The 15968-nt window shown below is 35.8% G+C and overlaps 1 protein-coding gene across 6 annotated transcripts in view; it reads left to right on the top strand.

Annotated features, from left to right (window-relative positions):
* The window catches only part of TBCK (TBC1 domain containing kinase), a 196946-nt gene that overhangs the window by 52745 nt on the left and 128233 nt on the right, over nt 1-15968 (top strand). For 5 of the 6 annotated variants that reach the window (XM_014839107.3, XM_070504540.1, XM_070504538.1 and 2 more), the window contains 7 exons: nt 4947-5088; nt 9604-9664; nt 10804-10865; nt 11120-11181; nt 12112-12260; nt 13437-13575; nt 15381-15480. In XM_014839107.3, the coding sequence (XP_014694593.1) occupies nt 4947-5088; nt 9604-9664; nt 10804-10865; nt 11120-11181; nt 12112-12260; nt 13437-13575; nt 15381-15480 (715 nt within the window). The remainder of the gene's footprint in view (nt 1-4946; nt 5089-9603; nt 9665-10803; nt 10866-11119; nt 11182-12111; nt 12261-13436; nt 13576-15380; nt 15481-15968) is intronic. The other variant, XM_070504536.1, reaches the window with a different exon arrangement.

The raw sequence follows: 15968 nt of genomic DNA, 5'->3' as shown, positions 1-15968 counted from the left end.
CTTTTTGGTGAGGAAGATTCACTCTGAGCTAACATCTGTTGCCAGTCCTCCTCTTTTTTTTGCTTGAGGAAGATTAGCCATGAGCTAACATCTGTGCCAGTCTTCCTCTGTTTTGTATGTGGGTTTCCACCACAGCATGGCTTGATGAGTGGTATAGGTCTACACCCAGGATCCAAACTGGCAAAGCCAGGCTGCTGAAGCAGAGTGTGCCAGACCTAACCACTACACCATGGGGCCGGTCCCTTAACTGGCATTTTTGTCAGGAAATACTCTTTTTTCTTTTTTAACAGAAATATACTGAGCATATCTGGGGGGCCAGTGCTGTGGCCTAGTCGTTAAGTTCGCCTGCTCCACTTCAGGAGCCCAGGGTTCACCAGTTAGGATCCTGGGCACAGACATGGCACTGCTCCTCAACCCATGCTGAGGTGGCATCCCACATAGCACAACCAGAAAGACCTACAACTAGAATATACAACTACATACTGGGGGGCTTTGAGGAGGAAAAACAAAAAAGAGGAAGATTGGCACAAATGTTAGCTCAGGGACAATCTTCCTCACCAAAAACCATACCTTTAAAAAAAAGGGGGGGTCAGCGCAGTGAGATAGCAGTTAAATTTATGTACTCTGCTTCGGTGGCCTGGGGTTTGTGGGTTCAGATCCCAGGCGTGGACCTACACACAGCTCATCAAGCCGTGCTGTGGTGGCGTCCCACATACAAAATGAGGGAAGGTTGGCACAGATGTTAGCTCAGAGACAATCTTCCTCAAAAAAAAAAATTTAATGCAAAAGGACTGTGTGACTACTTCCTTAAGATAATGAAAACAAAAGTTAGCAGGTTCAAAACAAAATATTTATTAACACCCCTGTCATTTGGCAATGTATTGTTGATCCCAGTGAATACCATTGGACAAGGAAAAAAAATCACATATGTATAAAAATTGGAAAGGAGATAAAATTATCATTTTTTTTGGTGAAATTACTAGAAACAAAAATCCCAGGAATTTTAGGGTTAGGGTTGGTTAAACATTAGAAAGTTAATGTGAGGAAAATCATTTCCTCTCTTTGTAATAGATACAATTGAGGTATTCAAAAATGTATTCATGATTAATACTGATAAAAATTTTTCACAAAGAAATTATAATAGTGAAAGGTTAAAAGTGTTTTTTAAAATATTAGGATCAAGACAAAGATGTGAGCTATCATCACTTTTCTTTGATATTGGACAGAGTTATCAGTCAGCACACGAGGCAGCAAAAGCACTGAAAGCTGGAAGCATGGAAAGGAGGGAACACAAGTGTCAGTGCAAACAAATCAGTTACATGTGACTGATCTGAAGATCTACAAAGACAGCTCAAATCCGTAAATGACTAGGGTTAAGCAAGGTTGCTGTATACAAAATTAATACAAAGAAATGATTTACACATCAGCAAAAAAATATGAAATACCTCAAAAGACTCTAATCAAGTATGTTCAGCACCTCTGTGGAAAATATAAATCTCTTGTGATAGACGTTATGAAAGACCTAAATAATATAGATATCATGTTCATAGATTGTTAGAGTCGATATCAGAAAAATGCTACTTCTCCTCAGCCTTTGCCTTTGAGCTAATTTCAATAAAAATTCCGACTGTGTATGTGTTTGTGAACGTGAGAGAGAGAGAACTTGACAGGATAGTTCTAAACTGTATTTATGGAACAGACGTCTGAAAATGCCCAGACACTCCTGAAGAGAAATTAAAGCAGTCTGTGTTTTGAAGGGGCTTGTCTTAGCAGTTATCAGTAATTATTTATGTAACATTACAGACCTAACATTGTATAATGGTACAGCATTAGGCGAATTTACCAGTGGAACAAAATAGGGAGCCAAGATGCAAACCAGTGTGTATGTAGAGATTTGATCTGTGATGGGAGCTGGCACTATAGACTAGTTGGGGGAAAATATGGTTTTCAGTAAATGAAACAGAGTTCAGTTGATTATCCACATAGGACTGTCGGTAAGCTTGTACCTTTATCTTTCATCATATGAAAAATTGATTGTAGGTGGACTAAGAAACATAATATGAAAGGCTAAACTATCAAACTTTTAGAAAATAACAGATCATTTTGACAAGATACAGAATCACTAAGTATAAGAGAAAAGATTAATTAATTTGACTGAAAGATTAAGAACTTCTCATTCATAAATCCATAAAGAAATGAAAATACCATAAAGAAAATGAAAAAGTAAGCCACAAAGTGCTAGAAAGTATTTCAAGTCATAATTACTGAAAAAGGAATTCATATCCAGAATTATAAAGAACTCTTTCAAAACAGTAATTAAAGGCGCCAGCCCGATGGCGCACTGGTTAAGTTCACATGCTCCTCTTCGGCGGCCCAGGGTTTGCAGGTTCAGATCCTGGGTGTGCACCTACATATCACTCATCAAGCCATCCTGAGGTGGCATCCCACATACAAAATAGAGGAAGATTCCCGCAGATGTTAGCTCAGCAACAGTCTCCCTCAACAAAAAGAGGAAGCTTGTCAACAGATGTTAGCTCAGGGCCAGTCTTCCTCACCACAAAAACCCCCCAATAATTAAAATATCAACCACTGTGAAGGAAAGGGATAAAGTGGCAGGCATGAGATTGCTATGCTTAGGAACTAAGTCTTGCTTGGATCGTTGGTCCTTGGCTAGCACCTGGGAACTTGAATTTCAAAAGTGCTTGATCTCATTCCCTAACTGATAAGATGGGTTTACTCTGTCTGTTTGTACAAAGAGTACAGTTTATGCTGAATGCTGGCTTTCCTTCTAGGGGTCTTGAATTTTGGTGTGTGCTAGGCAGAGGGTGCCTTTATGACCAGTTCCTAATAAAAACCTTGGACACTGAGCTTCCCTGGCCAGAAGCCTTGCATACATGTTAGTATGTTTTTGTTGCTGGGTGAAGTGTTCTGTGTGGCCTCTGATAGGAGGGAAAGCATAAGGAAGCCTGCATGTAGACTCCTCCAGATTCCTTCTGTGTCGTTTTCCCCTGTGATCCAGCTGTGCATCCTGGCTCTGTCACAGTGTAACTCAGCTGTGACTACATCTATGTGCTGAGTCCCGTGAGTCCTTCCAGTGAGTCACAAAATGCGGGACTGGGCTTGGGGACTCCAGCACAACAACTTACTGGAGAGACGGACGAAAGACTGGAACAGGCACTTCACACAGTAGCAAACCCAAGCGGCTAATAAACGCATGAGAATATGCCTCAGTCTCCTTAATTATCAAGGAAATGCAGATTAAACCACAGTGATAGATAGGTCTCACTCGCCAGGTTGTCAAACATTAGAAAGTCTGTTACTGTTGTCCAACAGGTGTTGGAGAAGAAGTAAACAATGGGAACTGTCATACATTGCTGATGGGAGTATAAATTGGTACAACCTCTTTCAAAAAACATTTAACTTAATACCATTAAGTTGAAAGTGCACATGTCCTGTGGCCTAGAAATTCAATCCCAGGATTATGATTGGGGAAACTTCAGATGTATACCATACATAGTATTGTGAGCAACATTGCTTATAATATATAAAAACGGGAAACAAATGCCCATTGACATTAGGATTGATAAATTATGATATATTCATAAAATAGAAGTAAAAATTAATGACTGAAAACTACATGCAATGATGTGGATGACTCTTTCAAATAAATAATGTTGATTTTAAAAGCAAATTACAAAAGAATACTGTCGGCATAATTCCAGTAATAGAAAGTTCAGAAATATGCTTAAGTAAACAATATACGTTTTAGGGAATCAAACATATGGTAAAACTATAAAGAAATATGCAGGAGTTATAAACACAAAAATTGCAGTTGTCTGTTCCTTTTGGGGAATACCAGGGGGATGCAGTTAGGGAGAAGAGAGAGACCTTGAGTGCTAATTTGATGTGCTTTACTTAAACCATTAGGTGGGTGCGTGGGTGTTTGTTGCCACTTTATGTATACATTACTCATATTTAATAGTCTTTTGTATTTACTCAATATTTACTAAAACAGTTTTCAAAAAAACTTGTTCTGTTGGTGGAAGTGAGGAGAAATAGGCACCCTTATGAGAATATGAACTGATACAAGCTGAAAGGGCAGCCTGGTGATATATGTCAAAACTTAAAACGCACATACCTTGTGACCCTGTAGTGCCACGTCTAGGAATTTGTTTGTCATTTGTACATACGTTTGTGGGAAATGGAAGAGTTGTATTCATTTCAGCATGTTTGTGGTAGCAAAACAATGGAACTTTCAAAATGTCCTTCTTCAGAGCTTGTAAAATAAATTAAGTGCATCAATACAGTGAAATTATTGGCAGTTTTCAGAAAGAATGAGGCAGATCTATACTTACTTTTATAGCATGATCTCTGAAATATATTTAAGTGAGAGCAGGGGCACAAAGTAGGCTGTGCAGCCTGCTCCCTGTGGGGCAGTGGTAACGGGTGGCCCACTTATCTATATATCATATGTATGGGTGACATGCAGAGTACAGAGATGGGAGAGTCTTACTTTTCAATTTATGTATTTTTACAGATTTTGGCATTCCTTCTACTCAAAAGAGTAAGTGCTGTTTTCAAAGATAAAATGTACTTTAAACAGTAGTTAAGTGTAAAGAGAAGACAGGTAGTAAGGAGGAAGGAAAAACCCCTGCAAACCTAGAAGTCTGCACTGAGGCAGTGTGTAGAACACAGAGGAAAGCAGAGAGCGGGGCTCATGCCGCGGAGAGATGTGGTCGTCTCAGAATCGCTGCGACTTGGAGGCTCGCTTGTGATTCCTGGATGTCAAGGCCTGTGTTGCGGTGGTCAGTTAGAAGGCTTCCCAGCAAGATGCATTAATTTAATCACACTTTTACATAGAGCTTACCATACTGACAGTAAAAATGCACTACTGCTTCTTTCCCCTTTGTCGTTCATAGTGATTATTCGTTTTTAACATGTTATAGGTATCCGTCGTACTTGGCGCCTGAGGTAATTGCACAAGGGATTTCCAAAACGACTGATCATGTGCCAAATGGAAAACCGTTGCCTTCTGGCCCTAAATCAGATGTATGGTCTCTTGGAATCATTTTATTTGAGCTTTGCATGGTATGTATAAAGAAATATTAAACTAATAAAAAGAATTGTGTGTTTATTAGAATAATATTTTGGGATAGGAAAGCTATTTATTAATAATATGTTTTTGTTTTGCAAAATAACTAGATATGAGGAGAAAAGGCTTAAATCTCAATCTGACTTTCAAAAAAATTCTGTTTGACTATTTGCATAATAACTTGGTATCTCTAGAAATGTTTACACTTTTAGTAAGTGTAAATGTAAATTTACTAAGTGTAAATATTGTTTTGGTGTCTCCAGAAATGCTTACACTTTTATTAAGCATAACAAATTTATACTGTACTAAGTGTAAAAGATTAAACATTTTTAGAAATGTTTACACTGAAACTGCTTATACTCTTTGGTATGTTCATGCTCTCTCTCCCTTCTGTGGTATGCTTTCTTCCTTAAATGCCTTCTCCTCTCCTGTTCTCTTATGTTTCCTATAAGACTCACTGTGTAGTTGAACTGGCTTTTTACGAGACCTTCCCCAGATATCCTCTATATTTATTAGCGTAAAGACTAAGCTGCTTTTAGGAACAAAGGAATTAAAAATGCAATGCCGAAATAACATGGATGTTGCTCTCCCTCGTGTCACAGTCCAGAGAGGGTAGGGTGGGCTCTGTTCCACCATGTCATGCAGAGACCTAGGCTATCCAGGATAGCTCCACCATTCCCAACGTATGGTTTCCAGAGTTGCTGTGTTTGTCACCATTTTAGCCATGGCAAAGGAGAGGGGTGAGTTCATGGTAAGTGTCTTTAAGAAGATGAGCTAAAGCTTGCAAATATCAACTCTGTACTTTTGACTAGTTACAATTTACTCATGTGGCCACATATAGGTACAAGGGAAACTAAGAAATGTAGTCTTTAGCTGGACACCTGAATATTGAGAAAGAAGATCAGAATGGATTTGGAGGGACAACTAACAGTTTGTCATGTCCAAGATGAGAATGAGTTTGGAGACAAATAACAATCTGTCAATCTTGAAACCATTAGCTCGTTGATTTTTACCATATCTAAGAATTAAGTTGACATTTTCTTCTTTTTGTGTAGTTAAGAACTAATTCAACAGCAGAGGTGCTAAAGCATGATAGTTATGAGACAAGCTTCTATAGTCAGAGAGAACTGGATTTGAATTCTAATGCTGCACAGTATAGTTGTATGACTTAGGGTAACTAACCTAACTTTTCCAGGCTTTGGCTCCACTTCTATAAATCTATATTGTGAAGTTGCTGGAAAAATTAAATGAAATAATGTATATTAAGTACTTAGTACAGGGTATTGCATAGTGAACAGTTCATAAATGTTAGCTTTTATTATTGATATTAAAATATTCATAATAACATCATAACTTACATATTGGCACTGCTTTTTCTAAGGGAAAATGCCAAATTTTCTGATTCTTTGCTATCTTTTGTCTAGATCATCCTACTTTTCATTAGTGTGAAATGATAATAAATCTCATTTTTGTTTAAAATCATAGCCTAAATGAGAAATCTTATTGCAATGCAAATGTAAAGTATACATAAGCATAAGTGTGAAGTATATAGCTTTTCCTTTTTATTACTATCACCTATATCTAAACTTTTCACTGATGATCTTGTGTATGTCTTACATGAGTAATTCAATTCAGCAAATGTTGATGAGTATTTGCTGTGTGTATAGCATGACAAATGCAACAAGGAATAAACTGTGGTTAAGACGCATTGTCAGAGTTTGTAATTTAATTAAAATCCATAAACTTTGAAGGTAAACACAGGGAGCTATGTGAATTCCAAGAAATGAAATATTCCATCATTGGGGCTTCATGACATTTTAAGTGGTACTCAAAGTTTAGACAGACTAGTTTTAGGATGGCTTATTGAATATAAGCGTAAATCTTCCTCTACCTCATCCAACCTTTAGATTTAATATAAAATATTAAGATGTAAATTAATAACACACCAACTAAAAGAGGGAATTTTGGGTACACTAGAAATTCCAAGGAAATAGTTGAGAAGGTGTGCCAAAACCATTTTGCTAGGAAACTCTTGCCATATCACCGGAAAGTCAGTACAGCCACTCTGCCACCCAGAAGTTTCCATAGTCCAAAAGATGGACAGGAGATTTCTGTATTAAAAGAGGAGTACATATCTAAGAAACACCAAACATCTAAAGATGACCTCTACAATAAAAAAAAAAAACCAACAAATAGAAGAATATACACCATTGAAAGGACTTTAAAATATGTGTTTGTATTCTTCAAGAGACAAAGGAAGTAATTCCATTCATGAAACAATTATAGAAACTATAAATCAAGGACATTTACTGAAATGAGCAAGAACCTGTGAAGAGTTTTAAGAAAAAAGATATGTAATTATCAAAATAAAGGACTAAATAGATGGATCATAGGAAACTGGACACACTGAATGTAGAAGATGAAGCTGAGTAATTCTCTCAGAATATGTCACAAAGAGATAAAGAGATTCAAAGTATAACAGAAATTTTAAAAGACAGGGAAGATAGAGCCAGACGTTCTAATGTCTGTCTTCTAGTAGTATCAGAAGTAGAGAGGAAAGGCCTCAGTTTGAAAGAACCCACCAATTACCTTGCAAGACAAGTGAAATAAATCACAACATACAAATAGCAACAAGTACCTAGAAGTCTTACACTAAAACCGAAAATGAAATAATGGGTAACATTCATTGAGCACTTTTCAAGAGCCAGGTATTGTTCTAATCTCTTTACATTTATTATCTCAAACAATACAGCAGCATTATAAAGTTTATCTAATTATTATCTGTACTTTACAGATTAGGCAGTCAAGGTACAGAGAGGTTAAGCAACCTGTCCTAGTTACATAGTAGTAGCTAGTTGAGCAGACTTGTACCCATCAGTCTGCAGCCAAAGCTACATATACTCTTAACCAACACACTAAGCTCCCTTTACTAAACTCTGACGTGTTTGTCACTGTCAATGAGAAAATCTTAAAACATGCCAGAGAGGAAAGACATACTACCTACAAAGAATGAGAATTAGATTGCTATTAAACTTCTTAGCAGTGTGGATGCAAGAAAACAGCGGGACAATGCCATCAAAGTGCTGAGAGAAAGTAATGTTGAATTTTGAATTCTTCAACTTACAAAGTTAACATTCAGGAGTGAGAGTGAAAAAAAGTGTATATAGAATTTTGATAGACACAAAGAAAAAATTGCTGGTGGGGAAATAACATGAGTCCAAGTCTGTAGGCCTGAATAGGCAGTGTGTGTTCCCTGTAATCAAAGTTAACTGCTTCATGTGTGTGTTTTCATCACAGGATGATGAATAGTAAGCATTTAGATGGAACAGATATTTTGGATCCACATCCTAGGAGACTTGGAATGCTAAACTGAGAAGTTTATATTTAGTTATGTAAGGTATGGGGGGGCCATTTAGAGTTTTGAAGATATTGATGAAATCAAACCTGCATTTTTAGAAGATTAATATGATAATGTAAGAGATTGAGAGGAGAGAGGAACGGCAGCTTTTTCCAATGATCTCTCCACCTGTAGTTCTAATTTCCTAAGTCTTTAAAAAAGTTTTTCCTCTCTCTTTATTTAAAAAAAAATCAGAGTGTCTTTTTCTCTACATAAAAACTGGCTATCTTCTTAAGCTTTCTCCTTCTAAGTCTGTTTAAAGGGTCATATAAGTTTAATTTGTTTAAAATGAGAGAAACATAATAATAGCCAACATTTATTAAACATTTCTAGGTACAAAATGCTAAGCTCTTTTTTATACACTATACATAACCCTCACTGCAACCTGTGTGGCATGTACAGTTAATGTTCCAACTTTATAAATGAAAAACATGAGACTTCACGTGGTTAAATAATTTGCCCAATTTGTATAACTGGTGGTGGAAAGTCCAGCTTGGCTCACAAGAGTTACTCAACACATAATCATTGAAGTTATAAGTGTTTGATTCCGGACTCCATTCCAAGGAGCCTCCTGAAGCCAACTAATAAGGAAACTATAATATATGTGTCTTAAAATAAAGAAATATACCAGCTGCTATGGGAGCACAAAGGATGGTTATCTAAGGTGTTGTGGGAGGAGGAAGGAGTGTTGTGGAATGTCTGTTAAAGGAGACTGCAGACTGCCTATATCATGGTATATGAGTAGAATTAGATGGACAAATGAGAGGGTAATATGAATCTTTCCCAGGAGCTGTCTTGGTCTCTTAATCAATAAGACTACTGGTGGTCTGGAATCCCTCTAGAGAACCAGGTATATGTGGGTCTCAAAAGTGAGGAATGCTTGAGATCAAACTAGAATGTAATGATCCTTAGATACATGAAATGTTAAATATTATGCAGCATTTTTTAAAATGATGTGTCCCCAGTGGAGCTAACTTTAAAATCTGATAAAACCTCTGAAGAGAAGTAGAGGTACCTTATAGAATCATTTTTATCTCTGGAAAAAAAAAAAAAAAGGCCTCCCTGGAAAAAATATGTAAATGTTAACAAGAATTTCTTTTCCCATTTTATTTAGGGAAGAAAGTTATTTCAGAGCTTGGATATTTCTGAAAGACTAAAATTTTTGCTTACATTGGGTAAGTGTCTTGCCGTTGATTATTCTTCAACTATAAATATAACCTTTAATGACTGTTAGTAATCATACACATTAAGGATGTGTTCTAAAATAGTGCATACTCTGAAATATCCCTTCTTCAATTTTCTAAGTATTAATAGGACAGCTTAAGAAGTGCCTTCTGAAATATTATGGTAGAGCTTTCCTTAATCACTAAGGATTTATAACATGGATGGATATAATCTTAGCTTCACGAGCTAGCCAAGTAAGCTAAGCTAACTTGTGAAATCAAAATATGAGAATATAAGATTGTACTGCTCTGTAGCAGTTTTCCTTCGGTCAGTGTATCTTCACTTTTGAGCTTTCTGTTTGATGAATTGTGTGAATGATGACTGAAGAAGAATGTTTATTTTCCCTTATAACAAGCTCATATATTTTACATGGATCTTACATCCAAAAATTTGTAGTTTAAATTTATAAAAATTTTTGTAAACTACTTTAGAGTGGAATAAATTAAGCATGCGTGGTAAAAAAAGGAGAGAAAAACAGTGATAGAGTACTTTGTGTAAAAGAGAGATTGGTGTCCAGGTTTAATAGGTTTTACAAATAAGGATATGTACAGAACAGCATTAATAAATGTTAAATAATAATGAATTATAAATAGAATTGTGTAAAATTTTACCATATTTACCACATTTAATTTCAAAGAGTGATAATATAGCTATTAAGGAGTCTTGGAGATTTCTAAATGTGGTCTACACACTAAATGTACACTTTAACTCTCCAGAGTATTGTGTGTACATTCTTCAAATTGTACATAATAAAAATAAATTAGTCTTAGAATCATGAAAAAAAAGGCTTTCTAAAGAGTAATGTGTTTGTATATGGGAGAGAATCTTTAGCTCTTTGAATCACGCTTTATCTCACTATTTAAGCTGCTGTCTTTCAGTATATGCGATTCAATTAATGTTTAGTGTTTGAAGCCTTTATTTTTATCAAAATATGTAAGGAGAGGTAACAAAGTCACAAGCTTTTTAATATTCCAAGTTCCAAAACTGCATTACACAATTTTAAAAATACTTTAAATAAAAACAGAGTTCAGTTCCTAGTTAGTTAGATTGGAAAAGCACCATTAATGCATACAGTGTTTCTGTTTTACAGACTGCGTGGATGACACTGTAATAGTTCTGGCTGAAGAGCACGGTTGTCTGGACGTTGTAAAGGTTTGTCATTAATCTGTTATTGAAAATGTGTTTGTTTTGCATACTTGGGATCCAATAGCAAGCTGTTTTAAAGCTGTTTATTTCTGTGTAGATATTTGCTTTTTCACAGAGCGACAAACTAATATAAATTCGTATAAAGTCCAAATAAAGACGTCTTTAAAAAAATCAAAACATCCTGGAGTAGCAAACATTTGAGTAAAATATATTTTTAAATGGGTCATTTTAAACAATTCTTTCCTCTCTTCGTTTACCAGGAGCTTCCTGAAAATGTGATGGGTCTTTTGAAGAGGTGCCTCACCTTTCACCCTTCCAACAGGTTGATATTATTAAGGGCTTGGGATTACCTGAGATCTTTCATATATAAGTAGTTGATTTTTTTTCTTATAACACTAATGGATTAAATAAGAATGTTTACATATATAGTAATACATAATTGACATTAGTATTGTAACTTTTAGGTGTGGCTTTACTGTACGTTAATAACCAAAGAAAAATAATTAAAACTGGCATATTCCAAAAGAACATAGTTCATTTCTTAGTCTCTAATTAGAAAATCAGCTAAATTATGGGATGTAGATATTCCTGGACACAAATGATGTAAGAGAAATGAAAACCAAAAGCCTATTGGCAATATGTGTTATAGCAAAGAACTTGGATAAATGATGAGATAAGCTAGTAAATGTTGATAATATGAAAGGATTTATTAGAAATTTTATTATTTATTTTCATTTGATGATGTCATTGTTAGCCACACAGTTGTACCCAACTCCTTAAGTGTATAATATTTGAAAATAATGTATTCTAATTTGTCTTTAGAAAAACATCTTTATCAAGATTTGTTAGGAAAAGTGGAATGGATGTTAGAAGCATAGTTTTGAGTAAATATGCTATATTAAAATAAGATGGTAGGAAGAAAACCAAAAGGAATTATTAGTTTACAATGTTAATATTTAATTAAGATATTCAGTAAAGCAGGTACATGGGACTCAAGCTAAAACTAAAAGAGACACTCATATATGATAATCTTTGATAGATCATAAGGAGCAAAAAGCACAACAAAGGTAAGAAATTCAGCATTTACTTACAGTCAGTTGATTTTTATATAAAGGTGTCCATCGAGACTCTGCTAAGGAAAGCTTTATTATTTTCTGTGCTAATGAGGTATTTAAGACTTTTAACTATCCCCTTGAGTGTGTGTCATGAATGACTTTCATTTGTGCTCTGTATTTTCAATGTGTTTCTCAAGGCCAACCCCAAGTGAATTAATGCAGGACAAGGTGTTCAGTGAAGTTTCACCTTCATACACCCCCTTTACCAAACCTGCCAGTCTGTTTTCATCTTCTCTGAGATGTGCTGATTTAACTCTGCCTGAGGATATCAGTCAGCTGTGTCAAGGTAATGATAGATAAGACATAGACAGTAACAGAAGCCCTGTTTCTAAAGGAAATAGCCTTATCCTAGTTTCAGTTTTGAATTTAACAGTATATATATTACATTAGTGAAACTTCATGGATGCTTATCTGGAAATTAAGAGAGAATTCTGGTGCTTAAAATATAACTAAGCTAACATTTTAATGCTTTAAATTTAAATTACTTTGGAGCAAGAACTTTAAGAATCAAAGAGAAAAAGTGGCACCAAGAAAAAATAATTACTATGAAAACCAGAGTCCTATTTTCATCTCAAATCTTAATGCTAAAATCATGTCTTCTAATTTCCAGTGGAGTTTCCTGTATATCAACACTTATATATCATATTCCATGTAGTTTATTATACATGACCTATAAAATAGAGGAAGATGGGCATGGATATTAGTTCAGGGCCAATCTTCCTCAAAAAACAAAAAATCATATTTTTGGTAGGAAGGCCATACCATTATATTCCATGTTTGTAAGAGAATGTCACCTTTTCTCTTGCCATTCCTCTGTGAAGATTATGACTCTCAGAATGTGTGTTTTAGTGACACCAGGGAGTTACTCTTATACTGAAAAGTTATCATGACCTAAGTAATGGCAGGAAATATTTGCTAAATGTTCACTCAGTCAAGTATTTATTGAGGTCCTACTATGTTCCACACACTGTATCTTCAGGTGACATTCATGGGGAGGCAGACAGACATTCAGTCACACAATTACTATGATGAACGAATGCCCATGTGAACATTGCACAGTGGAAGCCTAACCTGCATGAGCCATCAAGGAAGGCTTCTCAGAAGAGGCAGCAGTTGCCTCAAGGCGTGAAGGATGGACAGTTTGTGCTGGTTGCCTACCCAAGTAGTTATCTACCCTTGTTCCTTTCCCACAGAGCCCAGTATATCTGATACATACGTGGAATATATATCCCATGTGTCTCTGATATAGAGGGTAAAAATGCCACTTTTTCGCAAAGAAACTGTATATCCAGTAGTATATCTACATTTCATCTTCTGTGCACTTAATAGTATGAATATTCTAAAAGGAATCTTACTAAGTTATTCAGTATTTACTTTTTCAGAATGTCAGCTATTGTTGCCTATTGTCTTTTAATAAAAACAAAGTGTGATAGCTACGATCTTTTAAATTTTCCATTAATAGACATAAACAGTGATTACCTGGCAGAAAGATCTATTGAAGAAGTGTATTACCTTTGGTGTTTAGCTGGAGGTGACTTGGAGAAAGAGCTGGTCAACAAGGAGATCATTCGATCCAAGCCGCCTGTCTGCACACTCCCCAAGTAAGGAAAGAAAACTTCTCTTGGAAATGAAAAAACCTAGAATTAATATTTTTTTAAATTTGTTTTGGTCTTTTGGTAGACATTCCCAGTAAATGATTATGAAAGCCATTGAAAGTTAATACCTTGTTTTCTTGTGTGGAGTTTCTACTTGCAGAATTCCCATCAATAGTTTTATTATTATTTAGTGTGTGTGTGTGTGTGCGCACGCGTGTGTGGAATATTCGCTCTGAGCTAACATCTGTTGCTACTCTTCCTCCTCTTTTTCTTGAGGAAGATTGTCCCTGAGCTAACATCTCTGCCAGTCTTCCTCTGTTTTATATGTGGGACGCCACCATGACATGGCTTGACAAATGGTGCATGTCCTCGCCCAAAATCCAAACCTGTGAACCTGGGCCACCAAAACGGAGTGCGCCAGACCCAACCACTATGCCATGGGGCTGGTCCCAATATTTTTATTATTTTTAATAAGTAATTTGCTTTATGTCCTATTTGAAGTAAAGTTATCGTTATGGAACATCTTGCAACAATTTATGTTCAGTAAATGAAAAGTGCACCAGTCAGAACAGCAATATTCAAGAGGTTAATAAACTAGACTAGTGTGCCTATTATGAAGTACTATTTTCTACTCCAATTATATTTGTAATTGTCAGTGTACTCTGTGCCCTCATTGCCTGTCCTAGAGGTCATCTCAGTCCTAAGTCACTGTTGAGAAAAATCTGCAGAACTGCCTGACATCTTGGAGACCATCTGATAAATGAGCCTGGAAGTTAACTAACAGTACAACCCTGGTGACCAGAGTGGTCCCTGTTCCATTGCTCTTCCTGTTTACTCACAAGGGTTTGAGCCTGGATCTCTTGAGTTTCCACCAGGGTGTTAAATGTTAATTTTAGATTTAGGACTAGATTTGATCATTGTAGGTAACCATAGAAATCATCTGCTGATCTTTTTTTCCCCACATGTTAATTTTTTAGGTTAATTATTTAATAGACCACTGGTTCTCTGCTATTTCTCGTCTTAAACTGATTTTTTTTTAAGATTTTATTTTTCCTTTTTCTCCCCAAAGCCTCCCAGCACATAGTTGTGTATTTTTCGTTGTCGGTCCTTCTAGTTGTGGCATGTGGGATGCCGCCTCAGCATGGTCTGATGAGTGGTGCCACGTCCGTTCCCGGGATTCGAACCGGCGAAACCCTGGGCCGCCGAAGTGGAGCCCACAAACTTAACCACTCAGCCACAGGGCTGGCCCCTAAACTGATTTTTAAACATTAACTTTAATTATCCTGCTCACATGTTGGATTAAGTAGAAAATCAGGAAATAAGATGATGAAAGAGCAAGAATAAATGGTTTGAAGAATATATAAATTCTCAAAAGTAATTGTCTCAAATTCTAAACAAATTTCATACATCTGTCATTCAGTATTCTTTCTCCTGAGAAGTTACCATCATGATTTTCTTTCTTCTTCCCTTTATCATTCCCACACATAGAAACTTCCTCAGGAGCACATTTACATAGTGTCAGGAGAGTAATGTTAGGATTGGACCTGCATGAACAAAGAGTGTAAACCGTGCTTTTGTGTTCCTACAATGCTTGATATTTATATACTGTGTTCTTAATCACTCACCATATATTTGAAAATGAGAATTGTTTGGTGAAATTTCAACCAGCAGTTACATTTTTTTTTTATTAACCCATTCAGTCTAAAATTTCTTTCTTTGATGAAGAAATTGATGATTTATTCTAAATTGTTTTTTCTAGAAGAAACAATTGGACTTTGTGTGCTTATTAATTTTTTTTAATCTCTTTTCAGTTTTCTCTTTGAAGATGGTGAAAGCTTTGGACAAGGTCGAGATAGAAGCTCATTATTAGATGACACCACTGTGACATTGTCATTATGCCAGCTAAGAAATGTAAGAACGGTATTTGGGCAAATTTGCTTCAGATCTTTGTTTTTTTTAATAAAACCTTACAGGTACACATGAAGCCTTGAATTCCTCCCTGATCTTATAAAATATGTGAGAGTTTCTTTAAGGTACGTGCCCAGGAGTGGCGTTGTTGGGAAATAGGATCTGTACATCTTCAGCTTTAGCATATGTTGTCTGGTCATTCAGAAAAACGGTGTTATCAGTTTGTCTTTCTCCCTTATTGGATAAGGGTTCTCATTTCTCCACATGCTTGATAACACATGGTATTGTCAAATTTTTTAAAAAATTATTGCTCTGAAAGGTGTGGGATGGTATTTTACTATAATACTAGTTTTTAATTCCCTGATCATAGGGCAATTATGAGTCTTATTTTCTGGCAGCTTACTTAGCTCTTCTATATATTACTAGTTGATATCTTTTGCCAATTTTTCTATTGAGTGATTTTTTTTTATTGATTTGAGGACTTTTAAAAA

This window comes from Equus asinus, chromosome 3 (genome assembly GCF_041296235.1).
Source record: "Equus asinus isolate D_3611 breed Donkey chromosome 3, EquAss-T2T_v2, whole genome shotgun sequence".
Taxonomy (NCBI): Eukaryota; Metazoa; Chordata; class Mammalia; order Perissodactyla; family Equidae; genus Equus; species Equus asinus.
This window is presented reverse-complemented; position numbering and strand designations above follow the sequence as displayed.